At 41.9% G+C, this 24,040-nt stretch overlaps 2 protein-coding genes across 2 annotated transcripts in view; one reads left to right on the top strand and one right to left on the bottom strand.

The window, feature by feature from the left end:
- The window catches only part of LOC6622406 (probable serine/threonine-protein kinase cdc7), a 120,196-nt gene that overhangs the window by 76,120 nt on the left and 20,036 nt on the right, over positions 1-24,040 (bottom strand). The window contains exon 3 of the mRNA XM_032434718.2: positions 4,440-4,478. Coding sequence (XP_032290609.2) covers positions 4,440-4,478 — 39 coding nt within the window. The remainder of the gene's footprint in view (positions 1-4,439; positions 4,479-24,040) is intronic.
- On the top strand, positions 16,235-17,035 carry ND-B14.5AL (NADH dehydrogenase (ubiquinone) B14.5 A subunit-like). Its single transcript, XM_002047901.4, has one exon. The coding sequence runs from the start codon at positions 16,374-16,376 to the stop codon at positions 16,902-16,904; it is 531 nt and encodes a 176-aa protein (XP_002047937.2). The 5' UTR covers positions 16,235-16,373; the 3' UTR covers positions 16,905-17,035.

The following is a 24,040-nucleotide window of genomic DNA, read 5'->3' as shown; positions in this document are numbered from 1 at the left end:
AAAATCAATCTCAATTCTAGCATAATTTGATTCCTGGCTTCGATTATGTATAGATGTGTGAGTTGTGTGCCTAAGTGTGCGGGATCAGAGAGGCTGGCGCTTTGGGCTGGAGGCTCATGCAAAAAGTAAATAAATATTTAAATCATAATTTGTATACTCGCTGAAATTGATGAAATGATTGAATTGAGGCATGTACACGAGCATTACACGAAACTGAAAGAACATTTCTTTTATAGATATGTAGAAAAATTAAAATTAAATATTTACAAAACTTGACTCGACTCTTTAGTCTCCCTACTTTTCTACTTTGCTGCGTTGCACAGTTGAATCTTTTAGCAAAGCTTAGCACCAAATTCACTTTGTGCCAAGAGCCCGCCAACTTTTTATCCCCACAGCTTATCCACATGTGCCGTATAGACAAAAACAAATGCTCAGGAGGAGTTTCTTTCGGCTGCGTTTATTCCAATGCATTTAATAAAGTGTTTATTTCTGTTGCAACAAATTTGCCAGCTCAATGCAGCGCGTACGAAAAACTCTTTCGGAAAACGTAGACGACGAAAACAATCCGAGCTGAAACCTGAGCACGACACAAAGGAAAATTGCTTTTCCGCTACGCACACACGCTTCCACCAACTGGGTAAATACCTAGCACGCTTCGTGGCGGCGGAAATATGTGGCCAACGCATCAGCAAACCCCTCCCACTGCCCCACGCATCCCACCGCCTCATCCAAAAGGAAAGACAGATGGCGCTTCAATGCTTCGGCTTACCCATCGAAGTTTGCCTGATGACGTATATCCAAAGGGGGCGTTTTGGTGGGCGTGTGGCTGCATTCTCTGCCAATTTTGTATTATTTTGGGGTTTCGGGCTGGCGGCGCAACTTTTCGCCAGCTACCCGTAGCATAGTTTTATTTCAACTCACTTTTACATTTTACTTTTGTTTTCTATTTGTCTTTCGGTTGGATAAGGACTGGAGCTGGGGATGGAGCTGGACACGCTTGGCATTCGGCTTGAGTGGCACATTATTTGATGATGCTTTTCGCGATTTTTTCGCACTTGAGTGGCTGATTTTTATTAGTTGAATTCTTTACGATTTCGCCTGCGAAAGTTTCAGTTTCTTGCTTTCACATTTTCCTTAGCTTTTTCCGTTTTCAATGCCGCCGCACGTTCAGTTTCTTTTTGTTCGACAAAACTTTTCCTTCCGTAGCTGGGCAAACAAAGATTTTGAAATATTGTAGCAAAAGTATGTGCTAGATGGTACAAGTAATTCCTTCTCTGCCTATCCCGCTGCAGTAGATCATTTTGGCTCGAAGTTCTTCGCTTAGAGGTTACGACAATGTTAGCAGGAATAATCAATTTTAGTTTGAAGCCAAATGGAATGAGGGTGCTCAAATTCTTCTTGTACTCAATATTCAGATAATATCATTTCTCGCTTATCGCTTAATTGTCAAGTTAAAGCTTTCGCTGCACAGGTAGAAGGTGGGTGCGATGTCCGCCCCCCACAAAAAGCGCAAAATCTTGATGAAGAATAGCGAAGGCAAAACAAATACACGGAAATGAAAGTTAATTTGAATACATTACCAATTCTAATTACGATTTTTCAAGTGCAATAAAGAAAACGACGACGACGAAAACGCCAGCAGTGCGAAAAAGACAAATAAGATGACGATGGCATGAATAAAATAATATTGGTTCGAGCCACTGAATCGTAGGGACAGCCAAAACGGGCGAAGCGGTCGCTGGAAAAACCACGAAGCATTCAAATTGGAATTTCAAAAAGCGAATAGACAACAAGGCGACAGACAGACGGTCATGGGCAATAAGAATGGGAATGAGAACGCAAAAGGCAATGGTATGTGGGTGTCAGTGCTGGCTGACCAAAAGATTAGCTGAAATATGCCAAGAAGCAGCTGGGGAAGCTGTGAGTTTTCACAGCCAGTGACAGGAAAATGGCGGCAGCCACGAACTGAATTTGAATAATTTTTTTGTTCGTGGTGGCAGCATCTGCACAAGTGGCAAATGCATTAAAGAATGGGGCGAGCCAAACTTGTAGGGATTCGCATTTCATTTTATTAAAAATTCAAATACTGTGCTTATCGCTTTAGATGCCGGCTTAAACCACCTGCAAAGCACATCAGGAATCATGCTCGCTTCGCACACCCCAATTGACTTTTACCAACAACAACTTTCGCTATGAGCCTCGCTTATTATGCAGCATTTCTTTCCTCCACTTTGTCTATCCATGGCCAAGGTCTGGCAGCAATTTCATATGCCTCATGCCAAGGCGAAAAATTAGAAATGAAAATTAAGTAAATATTATAATATATATGTTGCCACCTGGAGATGGAGATGGGGCTGAAGCTAAGGCAGCAGCTAGGGCTGGGTCAGCTTCTGCAGAAGTTCCTGCCATCGAATCCATTTGGGTCTCGCCTTGGCAAATAAATGATAAGCATTACATTTGATATTCATTATTTGATAACGTGTAATAAGAAATAAAAATAAAACGCCAACGGAAATGAAAATGTTGCCGCCACGGCCTGCATGCAACCAGAAGGTAAACGCGGATACCAGCCAAGCTCAGGCCCAGGGCCAGGGCCAGGTCGAGGACCAGACAAGTTACAGGATTAAATGTTTGCCTAAGTGAAATATGTTAAATATTATGATATGTGCGGTCTGCAGTCTACCGTAAGCCTGCCATTCCCCCTGCTGCTCGTATGGTCTTCTTAACGTGTTCTTGGCATTTGATTTATGGAATTAAAGTGATGTAGCCGGGAATACGAGTGTGAGCAGCAGATGAGTTTATTTTTAGCTATGGCATATTGTGCAGCTGAAGTATAGGTCCTGAGTACTGAAAGGTGAAGAAGCCAGTCTTGTCACTACAGAATAATTACGGCCTTTTTTGCTGGGTGCATTGACACAGCCATTCATCACATTAGCCGGACAGGCCAATCCATTTAAAAGCCCATAAATACAAGCAAACGTATGTAGAATGCTAATGTCCAACATTTCAATAGCTAAAAGGCATGCAAGAAGTTTCGTTGATTTTTTCCTGTCTGTAATTGAAAGTTTCATTTAATTCTACGAGTACTGGAGGAGGGTCAACAGAAGTCAAAGTCGAATCGAAACAAGGCTTCGAAGGACAACATAAATGGCGGGAAAAGTAAAAAGAGTAGAACAAAAAGGGTAAGTACAAGTAAAATTTTCAAAAAGCTATTGAGAGCTTGCTTCGTACACTTTATGATTCACAGTCACCTATACAACATTTAGTTCAATGCTAGAGTAGTTCAAACAGTGGCAACTCCTAAGAATGGGATCGTGTGGCATGCAATACCAACAAGCCAGAATAGTGGCAATGCGTCAGACCAATATCGGATCCAGACCAGGCCAGGCCAAACCAACGCCAGCGGCGGCGCACTTAAGTTTATTGGATTTGAAGTGAGGTCTTCTCCAACTCAAGCAGGAAAACTCAAAGCTAAAAGAAGCAAAATTGTTGGTGAAAATTGTGTCGGCACACGCACACAGAATTCAGTGGGAACTCTTCACTTAAAGGCCACGAACGAGTGGCAGTCACAGGTGCACCTGTGCACGATGAGGGGGGGGGCGCGTGTGTGCGCGGAGCGTGAAATTATGAGCCCTTTAACAGCAACAGCAACCGTGGGTAACGAGGACGTCAACGACAAGCTTAAGCTGCTTAAAACAAGCCATTGGCAAGGGGTAGGCAGGGCTACAAAAAAGGATGGGTGGGGTGCGGCGGAAAAGCGAAAGTGTCAAGGATGCGGCTGCCGTTTCATAGTCAAATTAAATTGCTCACTAAAACAGCGAGACGTGAAGTCGACGCTAAAGTAAAAGGATAATGTGAGCATAAAAACATTTTTAATGAAATCGAGACGACTTCCAACTGGGACAACGACGGGGTCTAAGGCAGGAGCCGGGACTGTGGCGGGAATCCAGAGGATGTACAAGTCGAAGTCAGCGTCTAAAAATGTAACAAGTGAGTTTTAAATTAAACGCTGCTTCAAGTGAGGTGAAGGGCGGTTCAGGGTTTGGAGCTGGGGCATTTTTGGGTGAGCTGCAGTGAGATCTTGGTCCTGTTTTGCTTGCGTGTTTGCCAGTGTAATTTCTTTCGGCTGCACATTATTTTCATATCCCGCTTAAAATTTTAATTAATTTTCAGCTTGATTGCGTTTTAAAGAGGCTTCTGGTTGGTGTCTTCGTCCGCATCTCCACCCGAACTCTGGAGCCTGGGAATTTATAGTTATTGTGGTCGAGTGTGTGGGTTTCGTTTGGGTTATTGTGGTGCCCTTTGACTTTGTGCCGAGCAACAAATTTTGGTTTGCAATTATTTAGACAATTTTAGCTTAAGTAGGGGCCTTAATAAATTTTTGATTTTGCCTGGCTTAACGTAAGAAATTAATACAATTAAAAACACCGCTTGCTTACCTTTAGTGGTATGCCTATCCAAATTCGGATCTTTCAGGCCTGAAATAAAACGAAAAAGGTTTAAGTTCGTCTTTAGGTGTACTAATTTAGTTTACGCTGAGGAACTACTAGATCGGACCGACCATAACTGTAACAGGACTTACGATAAGAAATCAAAGTATTTTGTGTAAAGCTTTCTGTTTCAAATATCTTGACTAAGCAAAGAAGCAAATAAATAATTATAATCTTGTCAGCATTGTACCATTATATTAGGTAAGGGATATTCTTTATTTTTATATGGATATCTTCATGTTCATCACTCCAAAAAAAACTCTTTGAGTGAAAAGGTTAAAGGGCATATCTTAGGAACTTTCTACTACTGCACAAAGTAATTGTTGGATACCTACCGCGAACCATATAAAAACCAATATTAAAAGAAAAGAAGCGCAGCGTGAAAAATTCATATAAATATTAGTAGAAGCTAGTTCGAGTATATGAAACGGCAGTCTGGAAGTGGGTACCTAGAATACTTTTCCTTTTTTTTTCTCCTGTATTTAATCGTGGTGTACTTAGTGCAAACTGAGTCATTTATCTCTGTCAGGTGGCAGCAACCTATGTGGGAAATTTGTCTGTCTGGTCGACACATTAGACTCGTAGACATTGGTCTGCCCGACGCCAAGTCGTGGACACGTTCATTGTTGCCCACTCGTAATAGAAGCTATCAAATGTTAATCTTAATTAATTGCTACTAATTACATACTACAAAACGACAAGAGGGACGTGTCTCTAGAACCGGTTAAGAAGTGCGAGGAGAGCTTAAGACGAAAGACAATTGGAAAACGTTTTCGGTAAACAGTTTGTTGGCACAAACACTTTAAACGAAACTACACTAATCAGTTTGCCCGCTAAGAACCATACCGAAACCTGCAAGAGCTGATCTCTGCAAAGTATTCGACAAATTGTCGCAGATTATTTCGGGGCTGCTAAATGGGCCAAATGCTACATAAATGGCATGAAATAGAAGACGAAAATAAAAGGCAAAACAAACGAATCCTTTTGGGATTGAACGCAAAGATAAAAGCACTGTATCCAATCCAGTCGCGTGTTTGTGCAACTTCTAATTAATTTTTCGCAAAAATCTATGCCCTAACGGAAATGAATTTAAACTTTTAGGGCAGGCGGAAGTGGAAAGTCCCAGCCAGAGTTGCATTTGCTGCAGTTGTTTCGTTTCATGCTTCCGCCCGACCCATTCACCCTTTTGCCCATCGGACCATTCGCCATGAGCCTTTCACCCGAGGAGTTTTCGCTTTGTTTTTTTCTTTTGTCGACGTGGTTGGGCGCATTTATTGTTGTGCCTTTTTCGATGAGTACAAAAAAGCAGAGGAAGCAGACGTCAAAGGCTATGGTGTTCAGAAAGGCCGGAGAGACAGAGCCATCAAAACGCTCAAGCAAAAAAGGCGACGGGGCCGAGGAGTAAGTTTCCCTCACTGTTTAACAGTATATCTGAATATATCTTGGAGTCGCTTATGCCATTATTAATAGCCGTAATAGTCCGGGTATATCCCCACTTGAAAGCAGTTTGCGACTTTGCGGTTTTATTTTAATTTAATTCGGCGTTTAATTAATTCTCAGCTATCACCACAAAGCAGTCAACAGCTCGACGCTTAGCTTCTTGTGGCATCTAATGGCGTCTAGCCGGCCAGGCAAGATTGCACCAATGAAAGGTCTTATGGGAAATGCTTTCACATACCGCAGACATGTCGGGATGGCCCCCAAGTCACATAAACAGTGCGATAAGCGGAAAGAGGATGAGATAATGCGGTTTGCGTTTCAGTCTGACACTGTTCATCAGGCATTTTTTCGACAACAAAGACCCGGCTAAGGATAAAGAATCCAATGAGACGACAGCAAGAGCTTTAATACTCGCTTTTTGCAATAAGGCATATTAAAGCCAGCTCATACTCAGATCGAATTGGCCGAATATACAACTAGTGCTTATTATTGGCCTCAATATATCTAGCTTCGAACATAAACCATTAAAGCTCGTATCAGATGCTTATCTCGCACGAATTCATAAAGTTTTATTGACATGAGCTGGGAAGAACATTAATATTCAAACCCCACAACTATTTTGCCTATAACCCTGACAGTTCTCTGCCTAAGATCTTCCCATAAATTGCCCATTAAAATTGTCGCTGCTAAGCCAACTCTCCAAATATATGGGCCTATCCATCCCCAAGCGTTGCGTACGTAACAAATCGCGCATAATTATGGCCTAGACGTCATAAAACTTGATGTTTGCATCTTGTAAATTGTCTCTGATTTGAGCAAAGGGGCTGAGAATAAACCTGACTGGGGGCATGGCTGAGGTTATAGGCAGTTGGGTTAATTATCACGTCATGTTCGCTGCGAGCTGCATGCAAATGCGATGATGCGAACCCAGCTCAGCTGCTGTTCATCTCAGATCCAACACATTTTATGTCATCTACGTGCTCATAACTTGCCATGCGTTTTTTTGTTGGTGCATTGTGCAGTTGTGGGTTGACTTTTTGTTGGGTAAATAATTTTATTAGTTTGTGTCTGAATTTAGCAAGGGGAATGGATACTTGTGGGCTATCTTTGTGTGTGTATATGTATGTTTGAGCTTGTCGTTTCAAGTTGATTAAGTTGATTAAACAAAGTTGTTGCTTGTTTAATTAGGAAAGTTGCAAATGGTTTTCTTTAACGAGTGGTCATTGACCGGATATGCTTTGTGACGTCTACGACATGACTTTCCGACTGTCAGAGCTTTTGATTTGAAGTGTTGAGTTTTGATAGCAAAGCTTGGCATATTTCTTGTACATTTAATTGTCCGATGTGCAGATCAAATCAATGTTGCCAACTATTTGTCATTTATGCAATTATTATCCAATTAATGTCCTTTATTCTAGCGACTTGCGCATATAATTAATTAAAATTTGCGCCACATGCCGTATGGCAACATATTTTTATGCCACATCAGCACACTGCAGTCAGCGTCTGTGGAAGGAACCAAACCATGGCCTATGGTTGCCTCACACCCAGCCGACTGAGCCCACGGCGATGCTATGCACACTCATTAACGCAACAATAAAATACGCCCCCTTCGCCGAGCATATGACCCGCCCACTTGGTGCGGACAATTAATGTGACTGACACACATGGAAATTTTGCATCGCCTGCGCTGTCATATTTGATTAACAGTTGCAATTTACACACTTGCGAGGCGGCAAGAGGCTGTTGCAGTCCATTGGAGGCGGGTGGCTGTTCCCTGAGCCTCACCCAACAGCTGTCCACGTCAGCATCCAGTGTCTGTTTGATGTTGTTAATTGATTTTCAAAGTCAACTTGCTGGGCCGGCAAACCTCCCTGCCTCCTTCTCCTGCGCTGGGTGGCAGTTGGCCGAGTTTGGTTTCGCTTTTAATGGAGAATGCAACATATAGCTCGGAGATTAGCAGGGCAGTAAAATGCGTCTCCATTCGGGCGCAAGCGACATAAAACCGATACCCCAATCCTCCAATCCACCAATCCTCCAATGCGTTAATTCTCCAATACCCAATCCGCATGGCATCCGCATCGACAATTTACACATCGAACTGAAACTGGGATGCGTGTAAGTGCAGCGGAGCGCATTTACAGCTGCAACTGCGAGTGGATTTGGATGTGGCCAGGACACTGCCAGGACGTGGTCTGTTTGTTTTATGTGCGGCCATTGTAGTGCGCCAGTCGTTGCTGCTGCCGTTGTTGCTGCTGTTGTTGCCTGCATGGCATGCGGTTCAATCAAAGCGATTTTCAATGTCCACAAAATTACGCAAAAGGACAGTTTGGTAATTTGACAACGACGGACAGACACACAGCACAGCACAGAGGACACTCAGCCTGTTGTTGGTAATGAGTTTGGTTTTACTGTTTAAATTTAAACATGCATCAGCCAGGGGAATGTAGCTGGCATACGTGTGTGAAGGCGCAAGGGTGCGTGCAGCTTCCTGATGCGGTCGGCTACAATTCTAAAGTGTATTTGCATTTAACGCTTCGAGGGGGCCAAAACATGACAGTTGCATTAATTTTGATTGCGTAAATATTTTAAGTGTGCGGATTGCTGAAGGATCCGCAAAAATGTTTGGTCTGGGATTGCTGAATGGATTTAAGTGGAGAAATTCGATGGAAATTTCCGATTACCATAAAGAGAGAGAGAATGTCGGCATGCAATGTATTGAGCACACTATGTATCAAATATCAGCGCCGTACTTTGAGAATTTAATTGAAAGTATGGGAATTTTCTACTCTATGCACAAAGTGAATGGTTTAATAGTCGCTTATTTTATGATCTTAACTATTTACTCATCAATAGTAGTTGGACAGTGTTCAAAAAAAAAACGGAAAAGTCATTTAAGAAATCAACATTCATAAAATATAGTAAATTAAACTTATTCCCTGCACCCATTGAAACAGACAAAAATGGTTTAAGGTATAAGTCTTCTCCCACCCCAGAAACGGATATATTGCATCAACAGGTGTGTTAATCTAGTGATGTCTGCCTGTCCGTTTGTCCATTTGTTCATATGAACGCTAGAGACATTTTGTACGTAGGTCCCATTATGGCCCGTGCCTAGTTCCTTTGAGTCTTATTCAAACATCCAATCTTCCTATTTTTATTATTATTATCTTAGGCTATGTATGCTCTCATATTGTTAATTTTTACTTGGCATATTTTATTTTAGGGTATCTCCTAGTCAAGCACACAATCTAGAGCCGTCTTACTCGTTTTTAAATGCTTATAAAAATTCTTTGCAGAATTTTTTTGGAAGAGCTTAAATTAAATACGTTTCCATGCCCAGAACTTAAAGCTTTTTACTTTTAAAATAACTTCTCAACCGACAATCTGTTTATCCTGGCGTCCTGCTCCAACATTAAAATATTGTTTCGATATATTTAATGAATTCCATTCTCAGAGCAATATTTTTAAATTCGTTGCCGTTGTCTTTGTGTCTCAACGAAGGCAAACAGAAGGCAAAGACAAACAATCGAAAAACTCACTTAAAAGAAGAAGCGGAAAAAGGCTTTTATATGCGATATACATTTATATAAAGAATATACTGTCTGATATACTGTTGACTTTCGATTGATATTGATGCAACGTCAATCAAACTGAAAAGGGACTTTTGCTCTAATTTAGCTGCTGTTACGTTCATTTAATGCAAATTGATGTCGCAATCGGGACATAAACGCTCTGAGCTCGTTTCAAATGGTACAAAATTTTATTGGCTCGCGTTTATTTCAATATTTGACGTACAGCTTGTTGTTGATGCGACATATAGCTTATGTATTTAAATATTTATTTCGCAGTTGTTATTCAATATATATTCTGCTGCCCAAGATTTATGGCCATTTGATGTTAAATTGATGGCAGCATATTTCAAAATGTTGACCTTGTTACAAATTCCCACCGCAGCCCGCCCACTCAGTCGCAACGCTCTGTCTGCTATTGGGATGCAAAGTCATGTAGCCAGAGTGGAGCCGCGGTGCGTATACTCGATATTTGGTACAGTCGCCCGAGGTCCCAGTCTTTGAGCCCGCCTGCCGAGCTTGCCGGCTCGTTTACTGTACGTCTTCATCATGTTTTGCATATTGTTTATATTTTTCTGCAGTCTTGTTTATGCAGTCGGTAGACGTAAGCATTCTCGACTCGACTCGACTCTTGTCTTGTTGTCTTGTTGTCCTGCTGTCCAGTTGTGTGCTGTCTGTTGTCCTCTTGTCCTGTTGCCTGTTGTCCTTTGCACTTTGGCTTCGATACATATCAGATTTATTTTACAGTTACAATATTTAATTTGCTCTTACGCAAATTGCTCGCATTTTCCGTTTTGTTCAATGCAAATTTCTTGCACTGGGGTCACTTGCCCCAGTTGAATTATTGATGGACCTTGTTCTCACTAAATTTATTTCAAATTGAACATTTAAATAAATGTGTGCAAATTGATTTATCTAGGCGATAAAATGCAGCTGGGATTGAATCCGTCTTCAATTGTACCATGAACTTATATATGCCTTAAATAATTATTTAAAATATTGAAACAATAAACTGATATAATATTATAAGGAATACTATCAGTAGTGTTATATTATTAGAATTTAAAAGAAGAAATAATATTCTTAATAGTTTCTGTTATCATCGGGATCTGAATTTCCTGCTCACTGTGCGGTCTATATGACTATTACATGGCCGACATCCCAGCCTTAATCAACATATAAAACTCTTTTATTTATGATATTGTTGAACATTTTATTTAAACAATGTCTAACATCACAGCACAGTTTTGAGCTTGCTTGTGCAATAACTTTGGCCACAACTTTTGTGGCGAATGAGGGCAAACATGCGTCATACGCTGTGTTTTACACGGAAAAGTGCTGCCAACTATTTGAATACGGAAACAACAGACAGCTTCAGGACTATTTACAGAGCCCATGTTTCAGGATATTCGAGCGTTGTAGTGCTGTGTTGCATTGTGTTTAAATACTATCAACACGCTGCGCCGCGCCACGCCGGTGTCGACTTAATTTCAGCTAGCAGACAGCGGCAAGAAGCCAAGTTGAATCTAGTTGGGTCGAGCAGTAGCGGAAACAACGATCAATTGTCAGATAGTTGTCGTCGTTGTTGCTCCTATTGTTACAGGCAGGAAGCGTGTGCGCTTAAAAGTTTAAACAACAGTTATGTGGGCTGTGCATCCCCGCGCCGGTCTGCGCCCAATTGGCCAGGCATGCAGCATATTGCGCAGGTGGAAAATTTATAATTTGCAAAATTGCCACGCATGTTGGCAACATGTTAAATGGCCAGGCAGTTAGCCGGGCTCGCAGGCTGTCGTTAGAGTCGCTTGGGTGGCGGCTTGAAATATGTTAACCTCAAACGAGACGGCAGCCCTGTAGCTACCTGCCTTGCCCTGGCTTTGGTCCTGCCTGTGGCCCGGCGACTGTCGATCCTTGGCCCGGAACAACCCACAACAATCCAGAACGACCCGAGCCGTGTACAAAGTTCGATTTAAGGCCTCGTTTATTTAGCCAGCCAAGCAGAGGCAGTCGAGTCGTCTGGTTCGTTGGTTGCATGTTGCAAAAGTTGTTGCCGTTGCACAACCGCATGCCACAACATGCAGCCAGTCGCCGGGTGGGATGGGCATGCGCATGGGTCTGGGTTCGGGTCTGGACCTGACCTGTATGCCTATGTGGAGGTGAGGCCTTCGCATGTGCTCCTGACATGCCCCACTTGGCAATTGCCGAAACTATTTGTTTACATATTTAGACCATGCGAAAAAGGCAGACATGTTGTCAAGTCATGTTTACTGTGAAATATGTGCATTTAAATGCTGGCTCCCTTCCATGCAGACCTCCAAGCTATGGTACAATGTGGATTTGCATACAGACACCTGGGCATAAAGTCAACTATTATTTGTGGCATAAGAATAATTGATCCTAGCCAAAAAAAAAAAAATAATGAAAATAATTCAAAGTAAAATCGATTAAGATTAACGCAGCTTTCTTGATATTCGAAAGTGTTAGATGTTTAGTTTTTCCTATAAACATTTTTTTAACATTGCCATTCTTTTTATACCCTATACCCTTGGTTATATTGAGGAGACCCTCAATGCTTTAAAGAAAGCCAGGCAAAATTGTTGCTCATTTTAAAATCAATCTGTTCTATCTCAGAACACAGCTGAGACCATGCCACGACTTGAGTTTTTTTTTTACCTTGCAAAAGTCAAGATCAAAGTTGGCTCTTCAGACGTAATTAAGCCATTTGCAGCACGTTTTGCCAATTCAAAAAATATACTTTGACCTCCTGCCCTATGCGCTCTTATCGCAGGACGAGCGGCACGCCCAAAAGGCAAAACTCATTTGAATGGTTGAAGATGCAGATAAAAAAAAAAGAAAGAAAGAATGCTGGCGGTAACAAGTCAAAATTTGAGCAACCCCTCCAAACGATGGGCGTTTGTGCCCGCTGGGTGCAAAATTCGGAGGAAAATCACGCGCGCTTATCTTAACCTTACCAAACCCTCGCAATTAACGCCCATTGCGCTGTCACTGTGAAAAATGAGGCCGTGTCGTTGGCGCAGACGGGGAGTGAAAGACCTAAGGCATGGGAACAAGGAAAATAGAGTGACGGGAAGAGGCGGAAGTAGTTGCCCCAAAGCCATTCCAATTCTGGGCAATTGCGAAATGATTTGCAAACGATGCGCAATCGAAATCGAATTGGAACTCCCCATTGTAGTCTCCATTTACCAATAGCTACAAATTTTAATTGCCGCTGCGATAGCGCCCGGAACGGGCAGCTCGCCGGGGCACGACGGCGGCTGCGTCTTCAAAATAAGTAAGTCGCATTGATAAGAGAGTCACGTTTCACGGAAGCCAGTTCAAGTATTCCACCATCAACTGGGAGGCGTTCCCCAAAGACAATGTTCCTGGTGTCTCCATTATCAATGACAGCCGAACGGAAACAATGGTTACTCTTTTATTGCCACGACCAGCAGCAGCAGCAGAAGGAGATGGAGGAGGCCCAGGAGCAGGAGTGGCAGATGTGGCAGCCTGCTGCTGCCTTTGTGAGTAAAATTGATAAGATGCCGAAAATGACTTGAAAAACAATAAACGTGGCCATGAAATGAATAAAGGCTGCGCATTTAGCACCGAACTGAATAGAGCGCCAGTTGAATGGAGAGAAACTCAAACGCAATTTCGGTGCATAAACAGAACGTTTGCGCATTTTAATGAGGCTATTATTAATACTCCTTACCTATTGAAAATCGGTTGTAAGAAAATAGGGAATATCGCAATTGAGCGAATGTATGTTACAACATTAACACGTCGATCTTAGGAAAAACAGAAGCTAGAGGAAAAAAATTGGGCATTTATTTTATATGTAGCACAATTATGTGTTAAAATAACTTTCGACAGAAGCGTTCTCCTCATGCATTTGTGCAATTCATCATATTGTTTAAAGCTGACCTATTTGCGCTGTCATGCAGATGGGATAGCTTCATTATCGTCAGTTGAATTAAAGACACCAACACGGTCCGCTAATTTCACAGCTAAAACTTGGGGGGTCATTTAATAAAATTTCATTTGATGAGACAACAAAAGTCAAGTCCATCCCGGCGTGCAACTCATTTTGATGCGTAACAAAATTTTATGAAATACTTGAGAGCAAATTTTATGTGTTGGAGCAGCATAAAATTTTAGCGCTAGCAAAAGTCCCCCGTCTAAGGCCGTTGGCGGTTTTGTCAGACTCTCGACCAACGCCCAGCCTCGCTCGGCTGGCAGCATGGCTAATAATATCAAGCATTTACACCTTTATGGGGCGTACTTAGAGCGTTTATTTATGCTAATGGCCGAGCAGAACAATCGGGGACGCCGTGTTGTTGTATCTCAAAGTTGAGCCACCAAAAGTGGCGTCTGGGCGAGCTTTACACTAATACCACCCCGAAGCGCTGTAAAAGCATAAGAGCGCGCAAAGACAGTAACTGCAATAACAACAAACCCAACATCGGATTGTGAGCTTAAGATTTGAACAGGTAAACTTAGTGCGAGTCCATTTCATCACATAAGAGAAAAGTTCGTTCGAGGCGCCACCCTCAGCTCTTGACCTCCCCATGCAGCTGGAAGCCAGTGCCGACGGCAGAGCCAGACCAGGGGCAACCTCACATCCTTGTCACGAATGTGTTTGTAATTTCCCTAGAGTGTGTTTGACTTTGACGACTTAAGTTGTAAACTTTAACATTATCATTTTCACTACAAGCTTCTTTCGACGCAGCTTCTTTGGCCTTCGGCTACCAGCAGCGGGCAGCAACTCCTCGGCCTGCTCGGCGGCGTGTGGCATGTGGCATGTGGCATGTGTGTTTGTCCTGCCCGCAAGTTTAGCCAGACATTTTGATGATGTTGACCTTCGCTACTTTTACTTTTCGCAAAGTATCTTTGCTTCTTTAAATTTGCAGCAACCTTCCGACACTGTTGACATATCGAATTACGCTAGAGCACACAGCGGAAAGCTTGGCTTGAACTTTTCATAGCTGTTTCTCTGCCCTCATGTTGAAGGCACAGTCTGCTCTGCTGCCCAATCGTGGATCGAATTACCGAATTCCCGAATTGATTTCAGACAGATGCTTGGCTACATGTGTCAATTAGTTAAATCAGAACTCGAGAACACGTCAACCGCATGTGTGCCACCAACATCACCACCCTATAAGCCACACACCCTTTCCAAAGAGTTCGACAGCCGCGCATCGAATGTCATCTCTAAGGTTTTCCCGGTCGTGCGTGCCGTTTTTCACAAAATACAAAAACAATATTCAGAAAAATCAGTTCAGTTTTCAGCATTCAAAACAACCCTCCGGGGATTTCAGCGTTTTGGTTTGTTAAAAAAATTATATATATTAATTTATAGCATTGCGTCTTTATTCACATTAACTTGAATGCTGCAACATGATGCGATTTAAAAAATGCGTGGGCATTTGCTGATTTTAGAACGAAAAAGGCAAATTAATTTTGGCTAAGTATTTAAATTACATCAACTAAGTTTAGCAGCTCGATATATGTCTACACGCATATGGTTTTAGTGGTAGGGAAATTTAGAGAAAAAGTTAAAGTCAACTTAGTCTGACTTATAGCTGATCGATTGTAAACGGAATTCTTGTAAGAGCAACTTGCTCAAACTTGAGAATTACGAGATTCAGTATATAAAGTACCATTAAATATATTTACAGTTCCCATAAGAACTATACTTGATCACCATCTCAAGACTTGAGCACTTTTAGTCCCCGTTTTGTTCACATGAAAATCAGTTTTCGTTTTGTGCAGCGCTCAAAATGTTAATGTTGTTAACCTGATATTTACATTCGCGGGCTTATCGCAAATGATTTCAGCGCAACGTGCGCCGTAAATTAGAATCAAATATAGAGAGGAGTCAAGCTGATTTATGTATTTCCCATAGCCAGTACCGCTTGTAGTACAAGAGCTAAGCGTTCAGAAAAACAACCCCCGCCCACGTGACCATGTATCGTCCGACAGCTCCAGGCTTTTGAAAATCCAAAAGGTAAACAGGCTGTATCGGGCTGGGTCACCCTTTAACACGCGACCAGGCTCCGGCCTGTGCCAATCAGAAAGACATAATCAGCTCGATTTCGTAAATCTCGACAAGCTGCTTATCTGATGAAATGTGAGCAGTGTTCCAAGGATCTCGCGCAGTTGATAAACATCTCACACGTTCGGCGCGCAGACTTCCGGCCATGGGGCTGTCAAAATGACAGCTTAGGCGATGCGAGGGCGTCAACGACCAAACGTGGAAAACAAAGTACAGTAAAGCTTGGCGCGTGCGGCTGTCAGAAGCGTCAGAAGCGCCCTTGTCGTGGGGTCTTCATTTTGCACTCACTGATTGGCATCGGAAATTGAAGTGTTTTTATTAATTCCAATTGGACATTTGCGCCTTGTCTCACAAAGCTGCAAAAATTTCATTTAGCCAAGTTCGCATTCAGCAATCTTTATTTCCCCTTGGATTTCCGTTGCGTGCCTTTTGTTTCTTTTTTTCTGTGGCATTATTAAAATTCATTGACGCGGTTCGCCAGATTTGTTGCGCAATTGATTGACAGTCAAATGCGATTGCTGCTTATTGAATTGACATAACTGAAAGACTGTGGACTGGGATGCAGGATGCTTCGTCAAGTTTCAGCACAGAATATGCGCTTCAAATTGAACAGCATTAGTAGGCGATAAGCGTATTAACTAGATATAGTAGGCAATCCGTTTGTGGCTTTATCAGTTTTGAGGTTCTCTAGATACAATAAACTAAAATTTCGACGAACCATTAATTTTTTGATTGATTGTAAATCTTTTAGTTGTAGTCCACACATATTTTAACAAAAAATTTTATATATTTAAGGTAAACATTATCTTTTATTTGGACATGCCTAATCACCGTGAAATTTCGCCATTTTTAAAACTCGTGCGCGACTTTCTTTTGGGCCGTAAACATGTTACTCACCATCGCTACGCGGACACCGTTAGTCCTCGTACCCAGGCAAATCCCGACATTCCTGCAGATGCTTCAACTCGACTATTCGGAATTCAATACTATCTAAGGGATGCACGCCGTCAGATGAGGCCACCCATTGATTTAGTTCAGCAGAAGAAAGACGAAATCGCAGCTATTGCAGCCGCCGAAGCTGCCAAAGAAGCGGCAGCTGCCGAAGCGGCAGCCAAAGAAGCAGAAGCTGCAAAGAAAACTCCTCAGGCTGGATCGACTCCAAGACCTGCACCGACGCCAGCGGGGCCAGCGAGGCCAGCGGGACCAGCGGGACCAGCGGGACCTGCCAAGGCTGCTCCGCCAAGTCAGCCTAAGAAACCAGAAACTAAGTCTGACAAAGAAAGCAAAGATGGGCAGCCAACACCAAGAAATAAAATTCCCACTCCGGGAAAGTTGTACCATTGGGACTAGCACCACAGTCCACAGTGATCAAATATCAAAATTTAAAGGTTCAGTCTATAAACGAATCGAAATATGTATTTAAAATCTGGGCGTGTTCCCATATTAAAGTCTACGGGTCTCAGTCACTCGCTTTTCACTTATTCAGTCGTTCAATTGTTCAGTTGCGCGGACATAATTACGGCCTTAGGCATTTGACACAATGGGGGACAATGTCAGTCAATGGTCAATGACAATGCGACGGGAGCGACCTGAGCTCATAAAAACGGAAATCTAATTAGACATCAGGGGCGAAAATCATTTATTACACCTGCATGAAAATTTAATTAAGCGCACAATTAACAGGACTGATGCCATTACAGTGCACGTTCCTGGCTTATGTATGCGCTTTATAATATTTAATGCCATCAAAATTTATTTACAATTTAAAACGAGGCAATTTTCGCAGCCAGTTCGCTGGCATTGAGTGGATTATGCCAATTGTTGATGATGATTGGAGGTCGATTGTTAATTGTCTGTTGCTGTAATTTATGTTAATGACTTTTCACATCGATTTATTGATTGCGAAAGTCAGTTTTTCGCACAGGCCCAAAAAAAACCACCCTAGCCCAAGCTAACCCATTACTCACATTGGCGAAATAAAAAAATGAATATATAAAAATATATAATCTTATTTCGAGTTATGCAAAAATTCTTATATGTATACAGCTATTGTAGCGAGCGGTGTGGGCGGCCTCAAATTTATTGAAATTGCCCTTATAAGCCATGAGGCCGTCGAGGGTTGACTTCAGCTTGAAGTGGCAGATTGAAAAAGGGTGTCAATTGCTTGGAAATTTCACTCTCCGTCTGTCAAGTCAACATGTTGCCAATGTTGATTTCCATTTTGCTGCTGCAGCTGCCGAAAAAAATATGAATTTCAGTACAAAACTGAAGCACACTGTGCAAAAGCTAACTCATATTTGTTTGCTCTTTGGAATTTCAAGCTCGCATGAATACATCGACAGTTTTGCTTATTGGGTGGCCACTTTTCTGTTTTTATGGAGCTCTGCGCCAAGAAATTTATTTATTATGTTGTTTATTGCCTTCCAGCAAAATATGTTACATACTAGTCCCTAATCAATGCTAATTTCTTGGCAACAAGTGTGCTCAAGTGCCCTAATATTCTGCACTTACACGTCGCATGCCGAAATATAGATCGATACAACAAAAATTGTATATGAAAAGGTTTGTCCATATTTTCTTATGTTAGGTGCATGCATATGCCAAGATGGGAATGAGAAAAAAATCCATCCACAGTTGTGAAAAATCAGTGAAAAAGGTTTCATAAAGATCCTTACGAAACTTCATTTCACTCTTTCCGGAGAATCCATCCTCTCGAAGTGAAAGCGTGTTAAACCATTGTCAACTGCGCAAAATTGGCGAAAAACTGTTTTGTGTAACTTTTTTTTTTGCCATCCGATCCGCTTTGAGCTCATTTTCAAAGATCGTTATGAGAATTCATTCGAGTCATGTTTCACACTCCGAGGAAAATCCACCCCTGCGCGATGAAAAATGGGCGTAAAGGGTGCGCAATGTAGTTATATATTTTCTTTTATGCTTGTTTTTAAAGTGGGAACAAAAGAACAAATAATCATTTAAAAAAATTAAAACTATGCACACAAAACAAACACATTTTGAGAATAATAATAACGCATAGATATGCGAGTATTCCCTTTTAGGCCCCCGTTCAGCACAATCCAAATATCAATTTTGGGCAACCACTTGGAACAACCAAAATTGCGGGCTTCAGACGACCGACGACAGCTGGGCACAATTGTCAACGCCTTGCACGCGTTCCACGCTTTCCGGGCTTGCCTCAGTCAAATGTTACTCCAATCAGAAACGCGTAATTAAAATATGTACAAACAAGCCGGGAAGCTGGCAAACTCTGGTCGTATAAGATGCACGAGTACAAGGAGCGCGGAGGGCCAAAAGTTTGTTTACTTTGCGTGTTTTTCTATAAAACCAAAAACAACAAAAATGGCAGCAACAGCAGCGCGGGAAATAACAACAAGAATAGCATTTGCATAAGGCAACAAACAGCTCCCAGGTTTAGGCAGTGTTGGGGTTGATGTTGGTGTCGGAGTGTGGAGTATGGAGTTGGTTTAGTGGGTGCCCTCAAACGGAAGTTAATGAGCGCTGGAGTGGGCTGGCAAAAGAAAATCTAAAAATTCAATCCCCAGGACGAAGGCGAAATCACTTCATTAATGCGTCATTTGTAAGGGAGCATGGCCAGGATATAGTCAGTACATGGCCAGGACATGGCCATTGCCATACGGCATACGCCATATGCGACCGACATAGCCTCAAGGCAAACGCTCCTGCTCCTTCCAAACGGAAGTTGTCTCCACGACGAGCACAAAACTTTGCGCGAAACTTGCCACCAGGCTGTAACAACGTGTCACAGTCCTGGAAAAGTTGATTATTTTTTGCACGCAGTGTAGGGCTGAAACGGCGGGGCCTGCAGTCAGTTTCTAGTACACTGAATAATGACTTTTACCGTTGCGACGCATCGTCGTAGTCATCGTTGTGGAGCTGCGTTGCCTTCGGGCCAAGTTTACGAGTTTTTTTTTTTTTTTTGTTTTTGTTATCAGTCCCGCGCCCCAAAAATGCAAGACAGACTTTTACGCTCAGTGCTGTCGCAGAGTTATGCAGGCTCATTAAGTTGTTATACAGTTTAGAGAGAAAATTGTCAGCCTGCTTAATTTGGTGGAGTACGGGCACGAGAACCGGAGGAACGAAGGAAAAGAGGACTGGAGCACAGGCGTATAAACAAAAGATTTCCGTAGCTGGCCCTCAGCTTTTGTGTCCATGTCGCAGCTCATGGAAATTGTTTAATGAAATGAATTTTAAGAGAAAATTTATTATTTGCCTAAAATGAAATGAAAAGTGAAGTCCTCCCATTTATTTAACAATTTCGGGGTAGGTGGTTTGCTGCGTGAAAGTCCGGATGTACATTTTAAGTATAATTAAACCAAGGCTTGTCATTGAACTGTTTCGGGGACGTTGGTAAAGACGGTACTTGACTAGATGAGGAAAGTACCATTTATGCTAAGCCTCGGGTATGGTCTACACGAGCCATAGCTGGATGATGGGAATTTTTAATTTAAATGCAACAAGCTGCAACTCGATTAGTGGAATGTGACAAGCTCTAAGGGTTTCGATATCATATTTGCCACCATTTATTTTCAACTGATTTTCACATCTAATTTACTTTGCTTAATATACGATCTAATCCTGCTGCATATACATATAATCGGAAAAAAACTCTTCTCTCTTTCATGACCACATCAACTTTTCTTTTACACAATTTCACCTTCAATTAAACTTGAGTTAATTGACAGCGATGGAAAGGAAAACCCCCACCGCAAAAGCTTAAACCACAGCTCGAATATACCCAGGTATATCTACACAGAAAAGGCACCCCCAAAAAGATAAATGGCGATGCCTTAAACCGATTGTGTGGATTAAATTGCCATATTGGCGAAATTGGCAGCGACGGTGTCAAAGTGGAGACAACAAGGACTCCAACGGTTGCCAAACTCCAGAAAGGGAGCAAGTATCGAAAACTTATTTTTGATAAGCGCAATTATAATTGGATTTGGGAGAAGTTGCTCCTCAGGAACGGCCGCAGCAGGTAGCTTATTAGATGGGGCAAAAGTCGTGCAAGCCAATGATTAATCTACCTCTGGAGTATTTAAAAAGAAAGATGCGCCTCAAGGGCAAGGGGCGCTTGGAGCCACGATGAACAAGCCAATGGGAAAATTGGAAATTGTTGTGTTTGGTTGCGATAAAGACGTGTTTCTGTTCGGTCCCTGGCTTCGTATTTTTGTAAATGTTTGCTGTCAAGATAAGCACCACACAGCATGTGGTTTTATTTGCTTTGACTCGGCGGGTATACTTTCCTGTTAAGGGTGTGGGTGCAGTGGATTTCCAAAACGAGTTTGTCGCAAGGACTTAACAAAGACAAATGAAGCTGTTAGCGACTGACAGAGTCAACGTCTGACTCGGAGTTTGGGTTATATCGGCTGTCGCTTTGATTGCCGTTGCAATGCAACAACTTTGATGTGCAGTTGACTGGTCACTTGGTCATTAATTGAGTTTAATTATTGGGGCGTTAAATGTGCCCCAATGGAGTGGTCTGAAGTTCAGAGTGTAAGGTTTAGAGACGAAGCTTGTGGCAAAGTGAGAAAATCGGGGTTACCAGGGACACAAACCACTCACAAAAGCCCTCAGTATATTTATTCTGCATTGCTGCAGCGCGTTGAGAGTTCTATATAACGGCCTTTCGATGTTATTTATTGACTTGCTGCTTTCTTCGCCCCTTGCCTGCATCTTCCCCACAGCAATGTCAATAGCTCATTAAAAGTCTGCAACAACTGGATCGCTCTACTGGACCACATAACCCAAATGAAAGACATTTATTTGTGCCCATAATTAAGCGCAGACAATGCCGCCTCCCAGCCGGGCCAGGCGAGGCGGGGAGAGGCAGGCGTCTCACCAAGAGACGCGCCCCTTGGCTTGTCAAATATTTCAGCTGCTTTGGTAACAATTTATAAATGCAAATGGGGTACGCTCTCTACTCGCACCTCGCTTTTAACGAGCCTGCCGAGAAGTTAAAGCATAAATTTGAATTTGTTTGCCGCTTGGCCGCAGGCATTTGACGGCCCAACAAATAATTGACTATTTTTCTGGGTTGGCTGTTGCCACATGTGTCTCAAAATATTTCCTGAGCTGAGCGCTAAGCTTTGTGATTACGTGTTTATTTTTGAAAATTGAAAAACAACATTTGCTAAAAATAGGAAATTTTTCCTTAAATATTCTCGGACCATTTTTCCTGCACACCAACTAAACATTAACCAAACAATTTTTGGGGGACTTCATTAACCCCCTTTCCCTTCTTTGCGGCCGCTAGCTGTCGGTCCCTTTTAGACAGGCTGTGACTTTCCACGCCTTTTGTTATGCATGCAAATTAATGATGGCAATGATTTGTGGGTCGACCGCGGGGCATCAAGGTGTGGGTTCATTTATTTTGGTACTCAAATTAATGTTTCTAAGTTTTAATTGCAGTTGTCAAGGGTCTGATGTGGGACAGGTGATCCATTCAAGAAATTCTGTACATATCAGTAAGCTAAGCAATATATAAATTCTATAAATTCGTATTTAGTTGTATAACGGATTAGCAGGCATTATAAGGCTTTCCTTTGGCTCATTTTTTACCAATAATTGCTACACACATTTCCTATTGTACATTAACACTTCGTCAAAAGCCCCACCCTTCAACTTACACGACATAACCTGACGGAAACCTGACCTTTTTTATATTAGCAATATATATATTTTCGATCATATCTCATATCTTTCAATTCCGAGCTACGCCTGTATGCCTCTAGAATATAACACATCTAGGATTATCAAAATCAGATCTAATGTTCGTAATATTTTGTAAATAAATTCTGATTTATTAAAGAAAATGAAATATATATTAATGTTAAAATTGCATTTAATTAAATATGGTATGGAAGGACTTCACATCGTTTTTATGCACTTTAACATGGAAGAACCTTATAAATCATGAGGTCAGCCTTAAATTTTTACTAATTGCCAGTAAAGTTTGGTCTGCCCATCAATCCCATGAAGGCTACATCAAAGTTGCACACTGCGCTTTTATGCAGATAAATTGTCGGTTATTTCCAACCCACGGCCCACACCTCTGCTGCCATCGTCCCACTCGTTGGCGTTCTGTTTCGTTTGGTTGGCTTTGCAGACGCCGCGTCAGGCCGAAGGAAGGAAGAACGAAGGATGGATCCCAACGGACCTAAGCGGAGTGTCGGCTGCTCGCCTGATTGTTTCAGTAAAGTTTTGCTGGAACCGCCCAACTAACTATTATTGTTGTTGCTGTTGTTGTGATTTTGCAAATTAATTTGCTTATAATTTTTACGCTTAGTTAAACACAATTTTGAGTGATTTTCACACAGAAAATGCTCGATGCTAAAAAGTTTTGCCTTGCCCGAAGGCAAAAGGCAGAAGGCAGCGCACAGTGGGACCGAATATTTACAAAAATGTACAAAATTAATTCAGATTAAACATCTAATATACGAATTATTGAAACTCAAAAGAACTGATTATTCGATTACGCCAATACAACTTGCTTAAATTCTAAACCCATCATAATTGGAATTGAAGCACAAGTTGGAGAGATTTAAATTTCAATTTATTTATTGTGCATAAAACCCTATTTTCAAACCTAAATTCTATTGTTAAATAAATTTTTAAACTCAAAACCTTTAAAGCGAACAACAAGCAACAGACACAGCCGCATTTAAATTATTTTATTCCGATTCCCAATGGCGGTTCCATTGGCTTCGTTAGCTCCAACTGGCGATGCAAACAGCGGAAAGTAAAAAAAAAAATATATGTGTGTGTGCATTTAAATGTTATTTGCATCATTCTGACGTTTGTTGGCGGCGCGCGCCCCGTCCAGCATTTTTGAAGCCTATCGGCGTTTTTCATATTTTTATAAATTGCTATAAATTGAGATATTAATACGATAGCCGACAGAAGTCACAGCCGATGGGACCAGTTTGTTGTTGTTGTTGTTGTTGTTGGCCGGTTCGCTGATTTCAACATGTGGCAAAAAGTGTCGAGACATTAAAAAATATTGCACAAGTGTTGCGCAAACATAATGTGCAGCTATTTGTATAAAATGCGACAAGCGACAACTTTTTCGGGACAACATTTGGCCAGAGCCCTCCCTGCTCTGATAATGAAGTTGTTGCTAATGACCGTTTCGTGGCCATAACAGAGGGAGGGGCTAGTATCAGACTTAAAGCTCAAATTTAAACACTGGCGCTGCAGCACCAAAGTGGTAAATGTCCTTTTGCAGAACGTCATCCAGCTTAAATATTCCATGCACACGCAACACACACATTTCGTCAGTTGCTTCAATTGGACTGATTTAATTGAATCAGTGTGCTCCTCTGCCGAGTCCACATGCTCTGCTATGCTACTCTTCTATGCCCTACCTACCATGTCTACCATTTTTGTCTTCGGTCTTTCAATTTACTACGCAAGCTACTGCTGATGTTGTTGTTGTTGCTGTTGTTATT

The sequence above is a fragment of the Drosophila virilis genome, chromosome 3, assembly GCF_030788295.1.
Source record: "Drosophila virilis strain 15010-1051.87 chromosome 3, Dvir_AGI_RSII-ME, whole genome shotgun sequence".
In the NCBI taxonomy this organism is placed as follows: domain Eukaryota; kingdom Metazoa; phylum Arthropoda; class Insecta; order Diptera; family Drosophilidae; genus Drosophila; species Drosophila virilis.
The sequence above is the reverse complement of the archived record's forward strand: the minus strand, read 5'-3'. Positions and strand labels throughout refer to the sequence as shown.

Excerpts from the sequence above, each read along its gene's own strand:
- ND-B14.5AL (XM_002047901.4), top strand. The coding sequence starts at position 16,374 with ATGCCTAATCACCGTGAAATTTCGCCATTTTTAAAACTCGTGCGCGAC.